General features: G+C 36.5%; 1 protein-coding gene across 3 annotated transcripts in view; it reads right to left on the minus strand.

Moving 5' to 3' along the window:
* The window catches only part of LOC131785818 (zinc finger ZZ-type and EF-hand domain-containing protein 1), a 32,351-nt gene that overhangs the window by 11,305 nt on the left and 2,451 nt on the right, over positions 1-18,595 (minus strand). For 2 of the 3 annotated variants that reach the window (XM_059102765.2, XM_066170847.1), the window contains exons 6-59: positions 18,135-18,194; positions 17,815-17,902; positions 17,434-17,498; positions 17,073-17,196; positions 16,771-16,879; positions 16,583-16,648; positions 15,951-16,097; positions 15,442-15,494; positions 15,195-15,273; positions 14,670-14,801; positions 14,465-14,581; positions 13,929-14,032; positions 13,586-13,666; positions 13,246-13,344; positions 12,986-13,077; positions 12,779-12,840; positions 12,169-12,273; positions 11,950-12,015; positions 11,623-11,665; positions 11,316-11,438; positions 11,045-11,140; positions 10,853-10,900; positions 10,635-10,705; positions 10,409-10,541; positions 10,223-10,334; positions 9,499-9,677; positions 9,013-9,078; positions 8,726-8,894; positions 8,460-8,581; positions 8,217-8,339; positions 7,685-7,786; positions 7,496-7,563; positions 7,252-7,333; positions 6,980-7,063; positions 6,777-6,888; positions 6,156-6,283; positions 5,970-6,064; positions 5,728-5,849; positions 5,534-5,613; positions 5,324-5,414; positions 5,122-5,198; positions 4,749-4,847; positions 4,493-4,590; positions 4,219-4,327; positions 3,292-3,347; positions 2,705-2,833; positions 2,372-2,438; positions 2,220-2,283; positions 1,660-1,817; positions 1,281-1,422; positions 984-1,035; positions 469-582; positions 326-369; positions 87-218 (exon numbers count right to left, since the gene is read on the minus strand). In XM_059102765.2, the coding sequence (XP_058958748.2) occupies positions 87-218; positions 326-369; positions 469-582; positions 984-1,035; positions 1,281-1,422; positions 1,660-1,817; positions 2,220-2,283; positions 2,372-2,438; positions 2,705-2,833; positions 3,292-3,347; positions 4,219-4,327; positions 4,493-4,590; positions 4,749-4,847; positions 5,122-5,198; positions 5,324-5,414; positions 5,534-5,613; positions 5,728-5,849; positions 5,970-6,064; positions 6,156-6,283; positions 6,777-6,888; positions 6,980-7,063; positions 7,252-7,333; positions 7,496-7,563; positions 7,685-7,786; positions 8,217-8,339; positions 8,460-8,581; positions 8,726-8,894; positions 9,013-9,078; positions 9,499-9,677; positions 10,223-10,334; positions 10,409-10,541; positions 10,635-10,705; positions 10,853-10,900; positions 11,045-11,140; positions 11,316-11,438; positions 11,623-11,665; positions 11,950-12,015; positions 12,169-12,273; positions 12,779-12,840; positions 12,986-13,077; positions 13,246-13,344; positions 13,586-13,666; positions 13,929-14,032; positions 14,465-14,581; positions 14,670-14,801; positions 15,195-15,273; positions 15,442-15,494; positions 15,951-16,097; positions 16,583-16,648; positions 16,771-16,879; positions 17,073-17,196; positions 17,434-17,498; positions 17,815-17,902; positions 18,135-18,194 (5,239 nt within the window). The remainder of the gene's footprint in view (positions 1-86; positions 219-325; positions 370-468; positions 583-983; positions 1,036-1,280; positions 1,423-1,659; positions 1,818-2,219; positions 2,284-2,371; positions 2,439-2,704; positions 2,834-3,291; positions 3,348-4,218; positions 4,328-4,492; positions 4,591-4,748; positions 4,848-5,121; positions 5,199-5,323; positions 5,415-5,533; positions 5,614-5,727; positions 5,850-5,969; positions 6,065-6,155; positions 6,284-6,776; positions 6,889-6,979; positions 7,064-7,251; positions 7,334-7,495; positions 7,564-7,684; positions 7,787-8,216; positions 8,340-8,459; positions 8,582-8,725; positions 8,895-9,012; positions 9,079-9,498; positions 9,678-10,222; positions 10,335-10,408; positions 10,542-10,634; positions 10,706-10,852; positions 10,901-11,044; positions 11,141-11,315; positions 11,439-11,622; positions 11,666-11,949; positions 12,016-12,168; positions 12,274-12,778; positions 12,841-12,985; positions 13,078-13,245; positions 13,345-13,585; positions 13,667-13,928; positions 14,033-14,464; positions 14,582-14,669; positions 14,802-15,194; positions 15,274-15,441; positions 15,495-15,950; positions 16,098-16,582; positions 16,649-16,770; positions 16,880-17,072; positions 17,197-17,433; positions 17,499-17,814; positions 17,903-18,134; positions 18,195-18,595) is intronic. The other variant, XM_066170846.1, reaches the window with a different exon arrangement.

Consider the following 18,595-nt stretch of genomic DNA (forward strand, 5'->3'; position numbering starts at 1 on the left):
AAATGAAGTAAACTACTTGTGAGTAACAAACTTAGAAACTCAAAGAACGACTGATTACAGAATGATGTATAGAAAAATATATTTACCAGACTTGTTTGGCTCATTAATAAAATTTGCCAAAGTAAGAGCCAACGCGGTAAACTGCAGCCAAGCGTGATGATGAGTGTACAGCTGTACACGGCTCGCTGGATCGTTTGCACTCGTGTCTAGAAGTGAACCTTAAAAAAGTTAAAGCAATCATTCTTTATTACTGACAAAAATTGAACATATCCACACCAGATTGTTAGACTTTGAACGTTTTCAAACGTTAAAAATTCTACCTCACCTGTCTTAAGCGGAAATTTGGTCATTTTGTGGGTCGCAGAGTGTCTGGGAGAAAACATAATGATCATTTCAGTCGGTAGACATGATTATCAGCTCTATTTTGGTAGATGACATAATATGTTAAAAAATGACGAATTAACTTACCTCGGTGGGAACTTGCCAAATGAATGACAACCAAAACATAAATCGAAGTCTGTGCATTCATTGCAGTGGAACCGTGTTCCGACGATAAAACTCTGACATTCGTCACACTTGAATCTGAAAAATAAAACATTACCAAAATCTGAGTCTGCTCACGTAACACTTATACTTCATTAACCTCAGAGTAAAATGTTAATTTTTTAGTTAAAATATTTTGTCTTCGCTGATTCTCTTCACGCAAAATTCAGCACACCTTGGTTCGTCATTCAATAGCTGCTGCTGGCAGCTTGAGAAAAAAATATCGCGTTATCACTAAAATAACATGAGTATCAATTCGCCTTGGATCAAACTTAATCCAAGCACTGAGAATAGGGATATGTATGGCAAGAGGCTGCACAGAATGGTGAAGGTAAAGATATATGACGTATAACTTTGCAATAAAGAGTTCAGTAAAATGCTTCCTCCATTTAAAAATGGTTGTCCTGTGCCGATAATAGGATCACGTAATGATCACTAACCTCATGTCAATAACATCATGAGAGTCTGTATGACCTTCGGGCTTCACTCCACCTGCGCAGTACAATTTAAAGATAAGTATGAAGGAAGAAACAATTGTTGATAAGAATCCGACTTCCATCGCAACAAAAATTGCAGTGCAGGTGAATTTCAGCTTATAACACAATCACATACCTGGCGAAACTGAACTAAAATAAATCATGTTGGCTTCAAAAGACACCGGTTCACGTCTTGAAGAACATCTTAAATATGTATGTTACGAAGGAAGGGCTATTACATGAAGCCCGATATTCACTCACTTAGGTAACACGTATTACACAAGTCAACATCCATGCAGTTAAGGCAACGGTATCTCCTGCCCGACAGGGTGACATCACAGCCATCACAGGTTATTGACACATCAAGAATATCTGAGAAACGTGCCACAAATAGATGCATTCTCTGAGGGGAAAAAAGCGAATTTTATGGTAACTACTAATTAACAATCTGCGGGTCTAAACACTTTCTTATGAATGTTTAAGACAGCTAACTACAGTAAAAAAGAAATAAACCAACCAAGAAAGCCAAAAATTAAGAAAATTGAAAACGAAACAAGCAGAGAGAGAGAGGGACGTCACAGGGGCAAAATGTATGTAGTCATATGGGGATTCTGTTTGGTGGTTTTCAAAGTACACTAACCCGTCGTTCCTGATCTGTCTGTGCTTCATTCTGCAGACGAGAGAACCAAGATATGTCTCGTTTAGCCTCCTGTAGCCAGCCATTTCCTTCTTCATAATGATCCAGTTCTTGCTGTTCATTCATATCCTTCACATCCTGTTTAGGTTCCAATACGGTCGCTACACAAGAATTTGAGAACACATGTTATACACACAGCACAATGAATTGCTAAGAAAAACCTGTACCATCATTTTCTATAAAGTAAATCAATTAAAAATGAGGTTATGCTATGCTCAGCAAAATTGAAATTAAAAAATAAATAAACAAATACATAAATAAGAACGTTTGGCAACGTTCCATTGGCCCTTGCAAAAATTTCAGGTATATCGTTGAAAGCTCATGCAAGATAATATAATATCGAGACATCATATCCGTATTCTATCAGAGTTTTCCATTCAAACATTAAGTAAGTTTCTCAAGAGATACTTCAGCCTCGGGAAAAGCGTTGTTCAGCTTCTATTTATACGAGTCACAAAGTTAATGGCAGAATCTTGAGCGCGTAGAAAGTGATCGCAAATCACCTTTTGCAGTGTCCAGAAGGAACTCAGGGAGGTGAACATCGAGAATAAAAGTGTAATCGTAACCCTGATAAGCAAACACAAAAGAATATCATAAGAACTTCATGAAAACGTACAAAGATCGCGGACTTTTAAGAAAATCCAAAATCACAAACCTTCCAGTCAGTATCAAGTAGATGGAGAACAAAAGCTCGGAGACATTCAAATGCTGCAGAACTCGGTCTGAAATAAGACACAACACACAAAATATCACCTAGTCACGAACTCAATTTCTTTGAAACGTTTTGAACATTGCAGCTCTTTACAAAAAAAAAAAATAAAGACCACACACACAAAAAAAAAACAATGAAACACAAACGGTTTAGGTCGAGTGTAACTTGAATCTAACCAAAGCCAGGGAAGTCTTTTCCTCGTTGCCCTTCTTTTCACAGTCCATCCTGACACGACCATAGCGTCTTTCATTTCCTTTTAAAGTTTAGTGATCATACCTACGAATTGAAGCTTGTGTATGGTAAGACTTGACTCCCTCCAGACATCTTCTAACCAGCGCATAGTACGCTCGGCGGACTTTATTCTCCAGATGTAACCCACAACCATCAAGATTATCCGCATAGTGTCTACCAAATAAAAAAAAAACTTCACTCCACGATCGCTCCAACTGACCCAGAATGCACACCGGTGAAATGTTAATCACCAGTTCTCTTCGCAGCTGCTCCTTTAGACAATTTTCTCGCTTTGAGCAAGTCTAATGTATAGAGCGTTCGTGAAAACAAGTAAAAGTGAGATGTCATGTTGTAATGTAACTAATGAGGCCGTTTGAAAGTGAAAGAGCAATGTTTCGCAAAACTCAGGAGGAATATTTAAATTTCATGTAAACAACTATGGTGTTCCTAAGTTATTACGACTTAGTCCGTATCGTGAGTTTGATTTGTAACGGTCGTTAATTAAGTGTCTTTTTAAAAAACCGGGATTACTACAACAAACAGTATTATTCTCTTGCAACAAGTGATACATTTAATGTTTCATAGTGCACAGATACTTCAGTCAAGGTTTCTATCAAAACGGCGAGTCTTACCTCGGAAAGAACTTTTGAGAAGCCAAGAACTGTTGCAAGAAGAGCACGGCTGGGGCCTGAGTGGATTAAGAAAAGAACAAACAAAAACAATTCAGGGAGCTCGACAATAAAGATTTTTTTTTAACTAATACAGCTATTGTAAAGTGAAAAACAGATGAAACGAATTTTAACATCCTTGGTTAAAGTAATGTAAAGTCAGGGCGTGAAATTAATTCTTTTTTCTGATAGCCATTTGGCTCCTAAATTCTTCAAAGTGGTAGCCAATTCAAAAAAAGGTGGTCGCCATTTTCAAAGACAAACAAGACCTTTCTTTACGCTGTCAGCGTTCTACATAAACCCTCCAAAATTAAGTAAGGGAAAAGATCTCTAACGTGCTACAAAGTGGACACTAGGATGGATGATGTACAACGTTCAAGCTCACCTAAATCCAAGATGGCGTCTAGTTATCGATCGAGATGCATGTGCTACGTTTTGGAAACAAACATAACGAGGAAGTTTGCCGCGGATTTATCTTTGCAAATCTTTTTAATTCACTATATCTCTTGGTAAGGCTATGATGAAACATTCTAGTCGCTAATTTGGCGACAAACTTTCAGGATTTGGTCGCCAAAGTGAAAAATTTAGTCGCATTGGCGCCTGTATTAGGCGCAATTTCACGCCCTGAAAGTGTCCGTGGTCCTATGTAACAGGTTCAAACAAGTTCGGGCCCAGGTTCACATAAAATAGCTATCAAAATAACTTATTTCAGTCAACCTTTTGGGTCTACTAATAAAATTTGAAGCTTTCAAATAAAGGTGACCTGACATTCGACTTTAAAAAACCTCAGGCTTGATGGGTGAGGGATGCTCCAGGGAGAATTAGATATTGGATGGGTTGAGGAAAGAAGTCTCTTTTTTTTTTTTTTTAACTGAGACATAAAGAAATCACCTGGACAAGATCTGTTTCCGAAGAAATACGAAGAAAATCCGCAGCGAAGAGATAAATGTCGGCCACATTGTTTGCATGTTTCACTCTCTGCTGCAGTAGGGCTTGGATTCTTCAACAGAACAGAAAAATTAAGGTGAAATAAAGATCAAAATTAAAGCACTAGAGCAGCTCTACCAATTGGCACCTGTGTTGCAACCAGAGATGTAAACAACAAAAGCTGATGGAAACAGGAATAACTGTACAGCCTGAGCTGACCCAAGCCCCATCAACATACCTTTCATGAGAATAGGAATCATTTGTGACAAAGTCCAGGATAAGTTTGAATGCTGGATGCTTGTCTATCGTCTTGATCTCTTCGATGGACAGGGTTCTCTGGCGGAAACAATAATACTTTTGTTTCACGCTTTGCGACGCCAGGAAAAGCTTTTATGGTGTATCCAAAAATAAATTCAGTAAATGTAAGGAAAACAGGATCCAAAAAGATAAGGTAAACTGATTCAATAATTTAGCAGACTGTGCAGATTTCTCACCTGTCGAGGTCCCGACAAAATGCTCCCACTGTGCTCGCCAGATGTTCTCTGCCAAGACGATTTTCTGTTCAGCCACTTGGATCGTCTGTTTTCTCTCCCCTGTGCAAGTGCCATAAAACCATCGCAAGATTAACACCAACACCTCACAAAACAAAACACCGAAAATTTTGAAGTTGCAAAAGAATATAAATATTTTGCGTGTTGAACAGTTTCGTGCAAAGTCGATTGCTCCTTCCAAACGAAACAGAGGCCGAAACTTGCCAGGCAGTAACCTACAATGTATGAACGGGTTTGAATTTAAACGTATCAGAGATTGCTAAAGAAAAGGTCTATTTTTATGGACTAGGAAATGTGTGGCGATCTGTTCTTGTACCTCGCAGGTTTTGTCAGTGATCCTCTGCAGCCCTGCAAACTTGAGAAGAAACTGCGCCTTTTCTTTGCAGGCAATCACTGAAACAAAACACGAAACATCGATTAATACAGACAAGGTTGTCACTCTATACAGGAGATGGAATTCAGTAAACATAAACACAAAGTCAAAAATGATTTACAGCATTGTAGACACCCTGACATACCCTGTGAGTCAGGATTGATTTTTTGAAGTGAATTGCTGTCCTGACTAGATTCCTCTTCTGCCTGCAGAATCAGACGCTGGCGACGATCCACCTTGCAACAAAACAGGACGACAATAAGAGGTTAAGAACTGAGGTGTAACAGAGGTGTAATAACAAACAGCAGTATCCTCCACGACAAAAGATTGAATTGAAATACCAAAATAAACTTACCAATCCTCGCCTAAGAGACTCAGCAGTTATATAAGCTTCTTGAACGCCTTCTGGGACAGATTCTGGAGGAGTGTTGTTAGCTGAAAATTTAAAATATTCCCTATAGGTAACTGAGCGAAAAATTTAAAAGCACTGAAGTTTGAAAACAAAAACTGCTTTGTAGAGAAACATGCAGTGCTGACGGTTCTACTCACCAAATAGAACTATCTGGTCCCTTAACTCCTGCGAGTGCCAAATAAGGGCAGCAAAAGCAGATTTGACGGCCTGGTCTACCAGGGGACCTCCGATGAATGGACCGGGAGCCTTCTCACGACACCTAAAGGAGACGTTAGACGGCATGCTTCAAAAAGAGCGTGACAATAAACAGGAACGGTTTAGCGTAAGCTACCGCATTGAAACATTACCACATTGTCGAGGCATTTAAACGCAAACCAACCTATTAATTAGTTCTTCGATAGCTCCATTATCTCCACCGTCAAATCCGTGCAAAAAAGAGTTGACGGAATTCTCTACTGAAGAAGCTGTTGTTGCCTATGAAACAAGCAGAGGAAAGTGGTTATGTCATGAATACTTAAGGGTTATAAAAGTTCAGTGAGCAATAAATAAACTGAAAATGACTCACATGATGACCAGAGAGAGATCTTTGCAGCTTGCCTGTCATGTATCCACCACGGAAAAGTGTTGTCCAAATTTCGCTTTGTAGCAACTTAGTTTCTTCTTCATTGTCAACATCCGAAAGAGTTGGGGAGGCTAAATGAGATAAATTTCACCGTCAATTGACCACATTGTAGACAGTTTGGAATGGAAATATTATTTCGAGAATGAAGATGATAGTTGAGTGAAACAGTATTTTTCCCCACAAAGTTCATTCTAATTTACTGGGCCCAGTTGTTCAAAGGCCGATTAGCGCCAACTCAGGGTCAAATTTTAATCTGGGTTCCTTTATTCGCTTGTTCAAAAACTTTTTTCAGATAATTTTCTCTATTCTTTTTAGAGCATCCAATCTTTAAATTGTACAGAAAAGAATGATACTGAATTTTTAACTGATCAGATTTCACCCCAACCCTGGGTTATCTTACCCCAGCTTTGAAGAACCGGGTCCTGAGTGTTTTGTACAATTAACTTGATAAATGAACTACGCTTGATAGCTCTCGTAAATGAAATTTTGACTGGTAGTAGGAATTTGATTGGATAAGACTTTTTAAGAATCTAATTAAAATATCGGTCATTTATACATGTCTACCTTTCCTACTATCCAAGGCCGCACTGCACAGCTGACCAAACAGACGAGCCATTCCAAGCTGCAGGTCGAAAATCCACGATAGAGCCACATCTGGTGAACCTTTTGCAGTCACCTGACGAAATTCAGAATATTTCTATCGATTACTATGGGGAGAGGGGATGGGAGGGAAAGAATAGGATGAAATTTGACATCATTTTAATTACCGTGAATTTGTATCCCCATTCGTTATTACTGCCATCTGAATGGAAATTAAAAAGCAAGCGGTTTCCGGCTTTGAATGTATAACTCTGCACAAACAAACAAACAAAACGGTTGGCTGATGAAGAGACTGTATTTGAACAATCAAAACGCTGAGAAATGGAAAAAAGTCTTAAATACGCGGAAAAGGGCGGACATTTAAAATTTGGCAGACTAATCCGAATAGCTGCCATTGATATAGACAGAAAGGAACCACAGAAAAGATCTTGTCACTCACTTTTGGCCACTTCTCAGTGTCAACCTTCTGATCAAAGCGTTTCTTGTTACCATTTGAATCTGTAAATTCCAAGTAATCATATCTGCAAGACATCGAAGTCGAACTCTTAAATTGATTTCATAAAAACTAACATTTATGTTGACGAGCCTTCTTACTAAAAAAATTAAATCTGTAGGTTTTATCTCGCAATTTCAACAAAACGTGCGCAAAATTCAAATCTATGAGTGCACTAAGAAAATCCAACCTTCTTTCAGTTTCACAGCGCGCATCAAAGTCAACAGTAAATTCCGAGCAGCCAGGACAGTTAAAGACCTGAAACAATTAAGAAAATGGCGATACTGAGTACATAGGAGTTTAACACAAGAGTGAAAATGACAAAAGGAGCAAAGAAAAACAACAATAAAGAGCTGTACACAAATGTTCAAATCCACACCATTTTAACATCCAGGTTATTTTCATAATTATGTGCAGATTCCATCTGCCATGTTCTGAGTACAGTCTGACCCACTGTCTTGTTCCATTCTTCAGAATCAATCTGATGGAAACAAATTCAAGCAATCAAGATTACTCACCAAACACAAAGTATCAGAAATCTGAATTAAATCTATTGCTTATGACAACGAGTCTTTCAAAATTATGAGAGTATTTGATTTCCGAATTTTTTAAGCGCTTATTTAAGTTTGTATTGAAAAAGTATTTACGAATTAAACAAAACAATCACAATCTAAAACACTTATGCAGGGACCGCGCAGAGAGGGAGGGTTGGGGGTTGGGGGTTGGGGGTTGGGGGTTGGGGGTTGGGGGTTGGGGGGGCCTTAACCTCCCCCCCCCCCCCCCTTTTTTGCAAAAATAAAAATAAATTATTAAAAATAACGGAGCCAAAAATAGCCCCCCCCCCCCCCCGTCTCAAAAACTTGCTGCGCGGTCCCTGCATAAACTAGCCGGGATGTTTCAAAAATCCTTACTTTGAAGAACAGCTGTGGATACTTGTTTGAACACTTCTTCAACTCCAGAGAAACTGGCTGTAGATGTCTTAGTACTGGCATACAAATGGAATCCACGTTTGTAAATAGATTAAGAAACAAAACCTACAACAAATACAACAAATATAATGATTATTATATCAAGTCAAATGAATCTTATGTAATATGAAAACGAAGCTCTATGCCAAGACTACGATGACAGTATGAAACCCATACAAAACTCACCAGCTGTCTCATGGCTGCCGCGACATACGAATGTTCAAGTCTGTCTATTACAACCAATTGGTCTGAAGCGTCATTCACAGCCTGTAGTGACATGAACACTCTGTTGGCCAGAATACCAACATCTAGAACAACAAAACACAAAATGTAAAATCAGACTTCCACAAACGCATCAAACCAAATTATCTTACCAAATTTTACATCGTTTAATAAACGTGTGCAGTATTCACTACAACATGCACTTGATAATCTTGACATGTAAAACTTACACTCTATTATAAGATCCGTGGCGACATTTTGGCCAAAGGAACTCCCAGATTTCATTTGTGTACTGCACCATGTTAACAGACTCCTTTGCATTGCACACAACAGCTGAACAAGGTTGGATGTCGATTCGCTTTGGTTTCCATCATCTGCTGCTGTCACGCAGTTCAGGCTCTGAATGTAAAATTTAAGAGAAAAGGTTTGCTATGAAAACAGATTTTGAAAAGTGCAAGTAAGTGGAACAAGGCGACAGAAATACAAATGAAATTGCACAGATAAGATCTTAACACACCTCTTGATAAGCCACAGACAACAACGTTGTCATGACGGCAAGAACTTGTCCACAGTCAAATCCTCTCTAGATATGACAGAAGAAACTGTTTTTTGTAGCATTTTAACCGACTGCATGCATATGCTGGACAACCAAATGTTAACGTACTTGCTGCTGGGTGTGTCAATCTAATTGAAGATGGTCCTTCTAGGTAGACGGTTCATTTAGTATAATACTGCAGATCTGAAGTTCTTTCAATTCTAGATGATTGGTTCCCCTTGTATCGACTGATCACGTTATCACCCACAATCGTGTTTTCATTTTGAGTTAATTTTTCCTTTTTCCTCCTTTTTGAAAAACGTTGAAAAAACCAAGGGGTTTTTCATTAAAAGAGTTTCTCCTAATTTCTTAACTTAGAGATTTGTTATCAACTCATGTTACTGATTGATTCTACTTGGTCTCATCCTAACCCAATACTACCAGCTCGTTGAAACCTAATTCGACTACCTCTGTCACAATATCGGGAAGTCCAAGAAGACCACTGGCATCTTTATTACTGAAAAATCTACAGAGTGACTCAAATGTGAGTCCCAGAGATGCCGCCTTCTTTTCTTCCATCACTTGATCCACCATAGACAACAAGTGACTCCGCCTTGTTTTCGAGTCTGGGAAGAAAATCTCTGCTCCTGTTTCAAGGACAGATAAAATGATATTTCTATCAACATGATTTCAAACTGGGAGTATTACGAGTGTCAATGTAGAGCAGGGTTGTTCCTAGACAAAACTCAGGGTCGTCGGTATCAGCAACAAACTGATTTATTTCCACGCAGTTGGCTTCTCGATTTTACAGCACTAAGCTTCTTCACACTTCTCTGTTTTTTTTTATGAAACTATCGCTATTATATACATAAAGTCCAAGGATCTAGAAACTTCTATAAAGAACTAAATTTAGTAGATTAACACGGTTTCTAAATCTGAGTAATTAAATAAGAGACAGAACGTTCCAGAATGCTCTTATACAAGAAGGTCACAGCTGGATGACTTCGGGTTCTAGACTGTTCTATAGAATGCTCTAGGACTTAACTTTGACAATTTTTCGTAACTGAGAGAAATACTAATTAGAAATCATACGTAAGTCCGTTTATAAAGACCAGTTTAGAAATAGAATAACGTACAGATATGATATCTACACTGGTAGTGTTGCGTTGTGGGAAGTTAGCCGTAGAGTTACCTTCTAAGATAATCAGTTTTGAAATCTGATGAATCTTTTCATCGTAGTACCCTTCGTTATCATCCACAACGTCACATAAGTGGGCAAATACTTTGGAGGACAGTTCTTGTTGCTGAGAAAACCAAAACAATATTCATTATTACCACATTTACATGCAAGGGAATGAACTACTGACGCGGCTATCACCTTTTCAAATGCTGTCTTATCAGAAGAGTCAGCTGCCAGTTCTCTAAGGTTGGACTTTAAGCAAGGGAGGCTTTGGTAAAACAATCGAAGAAGCAGCAGGCAAGATGCTATGATTTTCTTGTGCTTTACTCCCCTGTGAAGAGACACAATATGTAATGTTTCTTGAAATACACATGCGTTTTTATGGCAACTGTTCCAATGGCACATGGTTAACAGTGTACTTTACCTGCGTGTTACAAGTGTGTAAACATCCCAGACCAGTTCAAGACTCACACTACTCATCTCTAGCTGACCCTCCTGAAATATTACACACAAAACAAACTCATGTTACACTGAAAATCTAGGTCTAAGCCTGTTTGAATCTGAATTTTATATATCACTACTCATTTATAAATATATCCAAACTCATTTTCTGTTTGGTCACTGCTGTCACATTGCACATACCTTTTCTTTATACAGAGGGGGATTTTTCGGTCTTGATTTAAGGTGAATCTGTAAAATATAAGATGTAACTGAAACTATACCAAATTAATTAAATTTAATCTTTAATAATGACTATATTGCATAAAATCATCTGTCAGGAAACACAAGAAGCAATTTGAAAAATAATAAGGTTTGTAATCTTCTGCTGTCTACCTGGTCCTTTGCCATTTCATCAAGAAATAACAAGATTCTAATGAACAAAGTTGAACCTTCCACTATGTTGCTTGAAGGTAAAGGGGCAACTTCATTCTGGAAAAAATGTTAAAAATAATTTCTCTTTAAGAAGAAGATAAATTAGAGAAATCAAACCTAACTGTGATACTCTTACCAGTGAAGTTACTCATTAACTGGGAGACCTGTTATTCTTGCCTGAAATTTTGTTATCAAACATTAATAATAAATTCAAAAGAGATATTCACATTACCAAGTTCAACTCATCACTCAGTGGACAGTCGGGTTTGACTTCATAACCAAAGAAGTTGACTCCCAACACTCCTATCCTCTCAGCACTTTCTTTCCTTGCTCCTAAAAACTTGACTACAACATACTGCAGTAAACAACAATAATAAAAATAAATAAAAGCCTTAAAAAATAGTTTCAATCACCATTTATTGCTGTTTATTGAAAGGTTAAAAGAAATTTATCTGTGAAACTGTCTCAGTCTTGATGCTGAGATGGTGATTAAAATCATCCAGAGTAAAAACCAAAAGCTCATGATCAGCAGACAATACCTTCCCAGTCACAATTCTATCGACGTGAACTTCCACCTCATCCCTGAAAAGTCAAAGGAAATAAATCACTGTATCTACAGTTTTCTTTCATTATGTAATTCAATGATCCCATATGAAACATGGCATTCAAAATGATGCAGAGAAAAGATATTACCACAGAACACAAGGAAGTCTTAAGAGGAAAAAAAATTTACATATGAGACAAAGTCTTTTAAAATGGTAGAGAGATACACACTATAAGCATGTTTAGCTAGCATGTACACTAAATGATTTTCTTTGTTCTGTCAACTCACAAGTACTTGTAGAAAATCATAAAATTAAACATACCAGTCCTCTTCTGTGGTGAAAAAACCAACTGGCTCATCATTACCAAACTCTGATTTGCCCTTACAACTATAAATGAAGCAACAACAATTGCATTTTTAATTAATGTTGTTTCTATGTTGTCATGAACAAAACATTTCATAAAAAAGTTGACACCCTGAACACATGAAGTTAGATACTGGTGAACCTCTGTAACTGTACAACTTTAGGATCTAAACAGACCTTGCAACATATTCAGAGTATTTAGCTTTGGTCCAGTCATTGTATTTGCTCAATAAATCTGTTTCATGTCCTCCTCCTTCTTCTTGTTCTTTCTCTTTTTCATTTCTGAAGCAAAAGAAATAACATCAATACTTTGGTAAAGGCTATCTTTCAGTCACCATTGACCCCCCATCACCCTGACAAATGATGCCTCCATTAAATTACTGTTAAACTATTACCAACTTTTATTTGTCAATAATTCTTCTTTTACTCATTCATTTTAATTGGAATAATTATTGTTATAAAAAGTCTCAGTTATCACCAATCATGACACTCTCCATATCACATAATACAGATGGACAAAAAGTGAAGTAACTTTTTCACAAATAAAACCGATTGAGGTGTAGAAAGATCAATGGTTAGTCATTCTTGAGCCCAGTGACTCAAGATTACCTAAAGGATATTGTAACACAGTTGGAGTCTCTGTGCAGTAGGAAGGCATAATTCCAAAGTGACTTCCCTTGTCAACTATTTTAAATGTTGCCTTTTTTGGTGATTAATTTGCAGGTTTCATTACAGTTAAAACTAGTTAGGAATAGAAAGCTTGCAAAAACCTCTTTTCATTATGTACCTTTTAAAGTCATCCAGCACAAAAACCAAGCCATGCGAAGGTCCAATTGCTCCTTTGGACACCTATATAATGAAACATATTCATTGCATGCTAAAGCAATCAAACCTTCCCTTAAATTTAACAAAGCAAGGCATCAAAACATTATAGTGATGCTCTAAGGTTCAAGGATGACAAAAATCATACACTGGACTTTAACTTGTAGCTTACCTTGATGATTAATCTTGTTAATTTTACACGAACTGATGAAGCACTTGAAAACATCATTGACACTCTTGTCTTTCCAGAATCTGATAAGAAAGCTTGAAAAAAGAAAAACAGGTTTTACATATTGGCAGCATATTCACCATAGAGAACAAATGCTGCTATATATGTACTGAAATAAATTGCTTACTCTGTTATTAAACCTTTTAAATAAAATATCTAGATAAGAACAATTTAGCTTGGAGAACAGAGAGAAGATGAATTACCTTCAGAAGACCAGTTGTCTGTTAAAACATTTTCTGGTTTTGAGAGGTTGTCTTTGTGACCCCCATCACAAGATGACAAGGACATCTTTAAAATTGCACCTAAGGGAAGTAAACAGACAAGCAGTAAGACAATTTACAACTAGTAAAATCTACATTTACAAAAAGACAAACATTTTCTTGCTTAAATGCCTATTTGTAACACTATAAACTTGCCCACTGTATGTAAGGTGTCTTTGAGTTATGGTTTACACCAAATGCCAGTTTTAGGAACAGTATTCTCACCAAAAAAGTTAATCACTGGCTTATTTCCAAATCCAATAAAGTCAGATAGAAGTCTCACCATGTTGCTTTGTAGCTTTAAGTTGAACATCTTCCAAGGATTTCACAATTTCTGCTGCAGGAAAATCTTCATAACCAATTTCTATGAGGATGTAAAGGCAAAATATCAATCTGTTGTCTACACTGAAGATGGATTATTCTGCAGTGCTAGGTGACATTTTATCAATGAAACCTAAATACATTATTTCAATGAACAATTATACTTCATCACTTTTGGATTGAGTATGATAAGTAATTACAACTTTTTATTTTCAGTACATGAAATAACAAATACAGCTAAGGTCACTGACATGATCATCATTGTAGCAAGAAAGAAAACAAAATTTATTTCCTGTATTACTCACCATATAATAATTTAAGAACTTTAAAAATACTTTTTAAATTTCCACGTGCTAAAGAAAATTCCAATAAAATTTTTAAACTCTCTGGTTGAATTGCTCCCTCAAACCTGAAAGAAATTTTAAAATAACACAGATTAATTGTTATTTAAATTAACAAAGAGAACATGTCTGGAAAACACAAGTTAAAGAAATAATTAGATAGAGACAGTGGAAATGCTTTGCAATGGACACCACAAAAAGAGTAGGATAAGAGATAAAAACTAGCATGTCACACAACCACAAAAAGAGTAGGATAAGAGATAAAAACTAGCATGTCACACAACTGCCACAGAAGTGAATAAACTACTTGTACATGAACACGAAGAATGAGTAACAAAGACATAAAGAGATAAAAACTAGCATGTCACACAACTGCCACAGAAGTGAATAAACTACTTGTACATGAACACGAAGAATGAGTAACAAAGACATACTTTGACCATCACACCAATTTCTATATCTAAAAAAGAAAAAACTAACAAAATACATGTACACCTCACCTCACAATAGAATGAAGGAAATTTTCAATCTCCTCAAGAACATTTTGAGAGAGGGCAACTGGTCTGTCTGGTGATGTTAACGATAGTGACATTGGCTTCATATGGCTCAATGCTGACCTACAGTAAGTCAAATCAATGTATTCTGTGAGTGCATTTGAGCCAGCAGTGCCCTAAATGAGTGAATACCAATACTACCAGCACTTACTTTGTGTGAGACAAGATAAGATCCCTAAGGTGAGGAGCCATTGGAAGGGCTGCAGTGGCAGTAGCTCCAAGAACTGAGAGGAACCACACTGCCGATGCATCACCAACACTCATACCTTTACTTTTTAAGACTCTGAAATACAATTCATCAGAGACACTTGAAGCAAACTGTTACAGTTGTAAGCCAAGATATTTAAATAACATTTCGCTGCTGGAGAGATGCAAATGAGATCTTGTATATTTCTTTATAGAAATGATTTATTTTAATCCTTAATAATGCAAGATGCTCTCAATTAAGAAACACTTTTCAGGTATTATTGGAAATTTCAAGAAAATATGACAATAAGTGAACCACATGCTTTTCCTTACATGTGTATGATGGACCAAACCATTGAGATGGGTTAACAAAAGCTAACAAAATCATGTTTATTAATTTGCACTGGCTGAGTGAATGAAAAGGTGGAATGATTTTCTAAAGAAAAAATTAGTCAAACTCCCTTTCCTAGTGTTGAAAAAGAGGTGTCACCTGTATCCAACAGCTTTGATTCCACGAATTCTTGTATCACAACCATCACTGTGACATCTTCTAATATTGATCTGTATCACTTGAAATGTGCACAAAAAACAACAACTCTTGTTTCAATAAAGTGTATGGAGGTTCTTAGGTAAGTAAGGAACAGCTAAATTCCTTTTTATGAAACAATCAACTTATGAAGAGTATGTTACTTCATTATCTAGTAAATGTGTTTAAACAAACGTTCATTATTACTCACCTGGATATGGAATTTTTACATTTTCTACTAAAACAAAATCCCCATTGACTTGGCTAAAATTAATAGAAAATTTCAAAGTTCATTTATCATAATTTCTGAAATACATGTAGTGTTTGTTTGCTTCTCAGTGATTGTCAAATGTTCTAACATTACTAATATAACTGTGAGTAGTGTAACTAGATGAAACAGTTTAAAAAGTATGCTAGATCCCCTTTGGCTAGCATTTAAATGTTTCCTTAGACCAAATGTATTCTAATTAATAAAAACCCCCAACATCTGGTTTGACAGTAATTGTTACATACCATACTGGTTCAAGTGAGAATGATCAGTATAAAACGCTCAGTTTAGAATTGAGTTTTGTTATATTTAATAATTATAAAAAGTTTTCCCTACCTTGATTTCAAAATTTGGAATCAGATGTTTTTATTCACAGTACTGAGAATGCTCTTTAACTTGTGTTATAAAAAGAAGATATAATTGAGGACAGATGACACTTTCATTTGTAATACCTTGGAATTCTGCAGTCACTAATTTCTCTCAAATTCTGTTCATCTCGTCCTGCTGTGACAACAACATGTTGTGGCATGTAACTCTGATCAGAAGAACCTACATTTATTGACAGCTGTTTGAGAACAACATTTGGCCGCATTCGCAACCTGAAACATACAACAGGAGAACACCACAAAAGTCATGAAATTCTTGGATGCCCTTGTTAAATCTTAACACCTACACATATTTAATAATATGAAACAGCAGACTGAACCACATTACAGAACAGGCAATATAACCAAAAAAAAAACATAAAAGAGAAATAGCAACATATTGGAATTCTGCAGTGGAACTTTCATGAGTTGGCTCTTTCTGTGTTGATTCCAGGTCACATTCGAATTTTGTGTATTGGGTTTTATGGACTGAGGAAGATAACAGACCCTAGATAAAATCCTGGCTAATTGACAGGAGTTCAAGCAACAAACTCAACCAACATTTGACATCAGGGGTTGATCATCAAACCTGGGATTTCATCATTGCATCATCACTAACCCTCAAATAATAAGGATTTAAAATTGGAAATAGTATAAGCAGCATTAATGCAACAGTAATAAAAATGATAGTTTTTCCTGTTTAGTAGGATGAACATTACCTGATCCAGTGTGACCTTGCAGGTCCATCTGACTGCCAGTATGAACTTGCATCCCCATTAGTTAACCTGAAACATTCACAAGACAGAATATAGAATGCAACTATACTTTTTGTTTGTTTCTTTTCACCAACAAAATTGGATAAGAACCTGAAGAAAGAGTGCTTTTCTTATCTGAAAGCCTGTGCTACCTGGATATATCTCCCTTGTTACTGGAAACTTCAAGAGTCATGTAACACTTCATTAAAGGCCTGAGCACTTCACCTTCTTCAACTGAGGGAACCTGTTTCTTTACTTCAGCTGACAAGATAAGATAAAAATCATTTTATTTCAAATGACTCTAAAACATTAGACTTAACTGAATTGTATGCAGAAATAGAGCGGCTACAGTTGAGAAATCAGCATTCCAAACATCTTTATGCAATAAAATCAATGAAAATGTACTGGTAATATATGTTTGTAGGAATGGACATTTGATGTTGAAATGTTGTACCTTTTTCCTTTAGTGCCTCTATGTGTGCTTGTAAAACTTTCAGTCTCATCTCAGATGTATTACAGAATCCATCCAAGGCTGGTAAAGGAAGAGATGTACTACTTGCTCTGTTTCGCAGCAAGAACTACAACATCCAAAAATGTCAAGTCAATACATTGAAGTAAACTGATTTTTCAGTAATCATTCTCAACAAATACAAAAAATGGTTTGGAACCCATTGGAGTTTGGAGTCGCTGGGTTGTTGCAATTAGTGACTGAAGTTTTAAAAACCTAACCATCAAAGTCAAGAGCTAGAATAGGCTACTCCAACAGGTGAGAAAAGAAATAACACAACTGGAATTTAAAGTGTTGAAAGTTTTACCTTCAGGAGTTTTTGACCGTGATTCATAACAGCCTCCTTATTGTCAGCAAAAGCATCCAAAAATCCTACATTATTCCACAAAGTATCAAACAGAGGACTTATACTAAGTTAAAGCTGTGAAACAGCTCATCTTTTCCAATATTGATTTGATTACACACATGTAAAGTACACCAACTTCCATATTGTTTTAAAATTTACAAGAAAATGATCATTACTAGTAACAAGGATTTTTAAAGGTTAATATTTTATTTGCTATTTGATCTAAGCTATTCCTGGAATCCCAGTGGAACTCAAAATTCATTTCCCAACAATCTTTCTTTCCAATAAACAAAGAGGGAGAGTTGGTCCCCTAAGCAAAGGGGAAAATTTTCACTTCTGTACCTGGTGTTAGACAGCAGTTTTGCAGTGTCTTGATGGAAGTCCTTAAATCTCCTTTGGCACTGAGGCCACCTCCAAGGGTTTGAAGAGTCTGTGATAAAAATTTAACTAAAATGTTACAACTGTTGATTGAGTTTGGCTAAATCAGACCACTTTGAGAAAAATCTGTGATTATATACATGACTGATTAAACTAATAAAAGCTTGCCGGCTAAGAGATTGAACAATGTGTATGAGGTTTTGACACACATAATACATTTTATGTAATTTCCTCAATTAATACCTTATTGCTTCCTAGTAATTATTATTCAGTTAGAAACAAACCTCTAAAAATGTTTCTACATCTGCAAAGCCTTCTCCATCAGCATCAAACTGACTGAATAACTACAAATAAATTTGAAATACGGAACAAAAATATCAATTTTATGATGAAACTCATTACTAACTGTTCATTAGTTCAAAGTTTAACTGAAATGCAATTTATGTTTGACTCCACCAAGCCATTTTTTGGGCCTAATTGGTAAGCAGAGAGTGAAACGGCTAAACTCAAGCCCTGGCACCAGTACTTTACAGTACTCTATACTTAGACAAAACACAATCATTTTTGGTCATCTTCTATGACTTTCCATGACCCAAACCAAAATTCCATGACTATTCAGGCCCAGAGAAATATTTTGCAGAATTCAATGTCCTTCAAGATTCTCAGTAATCTAGACAGGCCCTGTAGTTGATACCATGACTGTTTAATTTTTTCTCACAGGAATTTACCAAACCAAATGGATTCC

Source organism: Pocillopora verrucosa, chromosome 8 (genome assembly GCF_036669915.1).
Source record: "Pocillopora verrucosa isolate sample1 chromosome 8, ASM3666991v2, whole genome shotgun sequence".
Taxonomy (NCBI): Eukaryota; Metazoa; Cnidaria; class Anthozoa; order Scleractinia; family Pocilloporidae; genus Pocillopora; species Pocillopora verrucosa.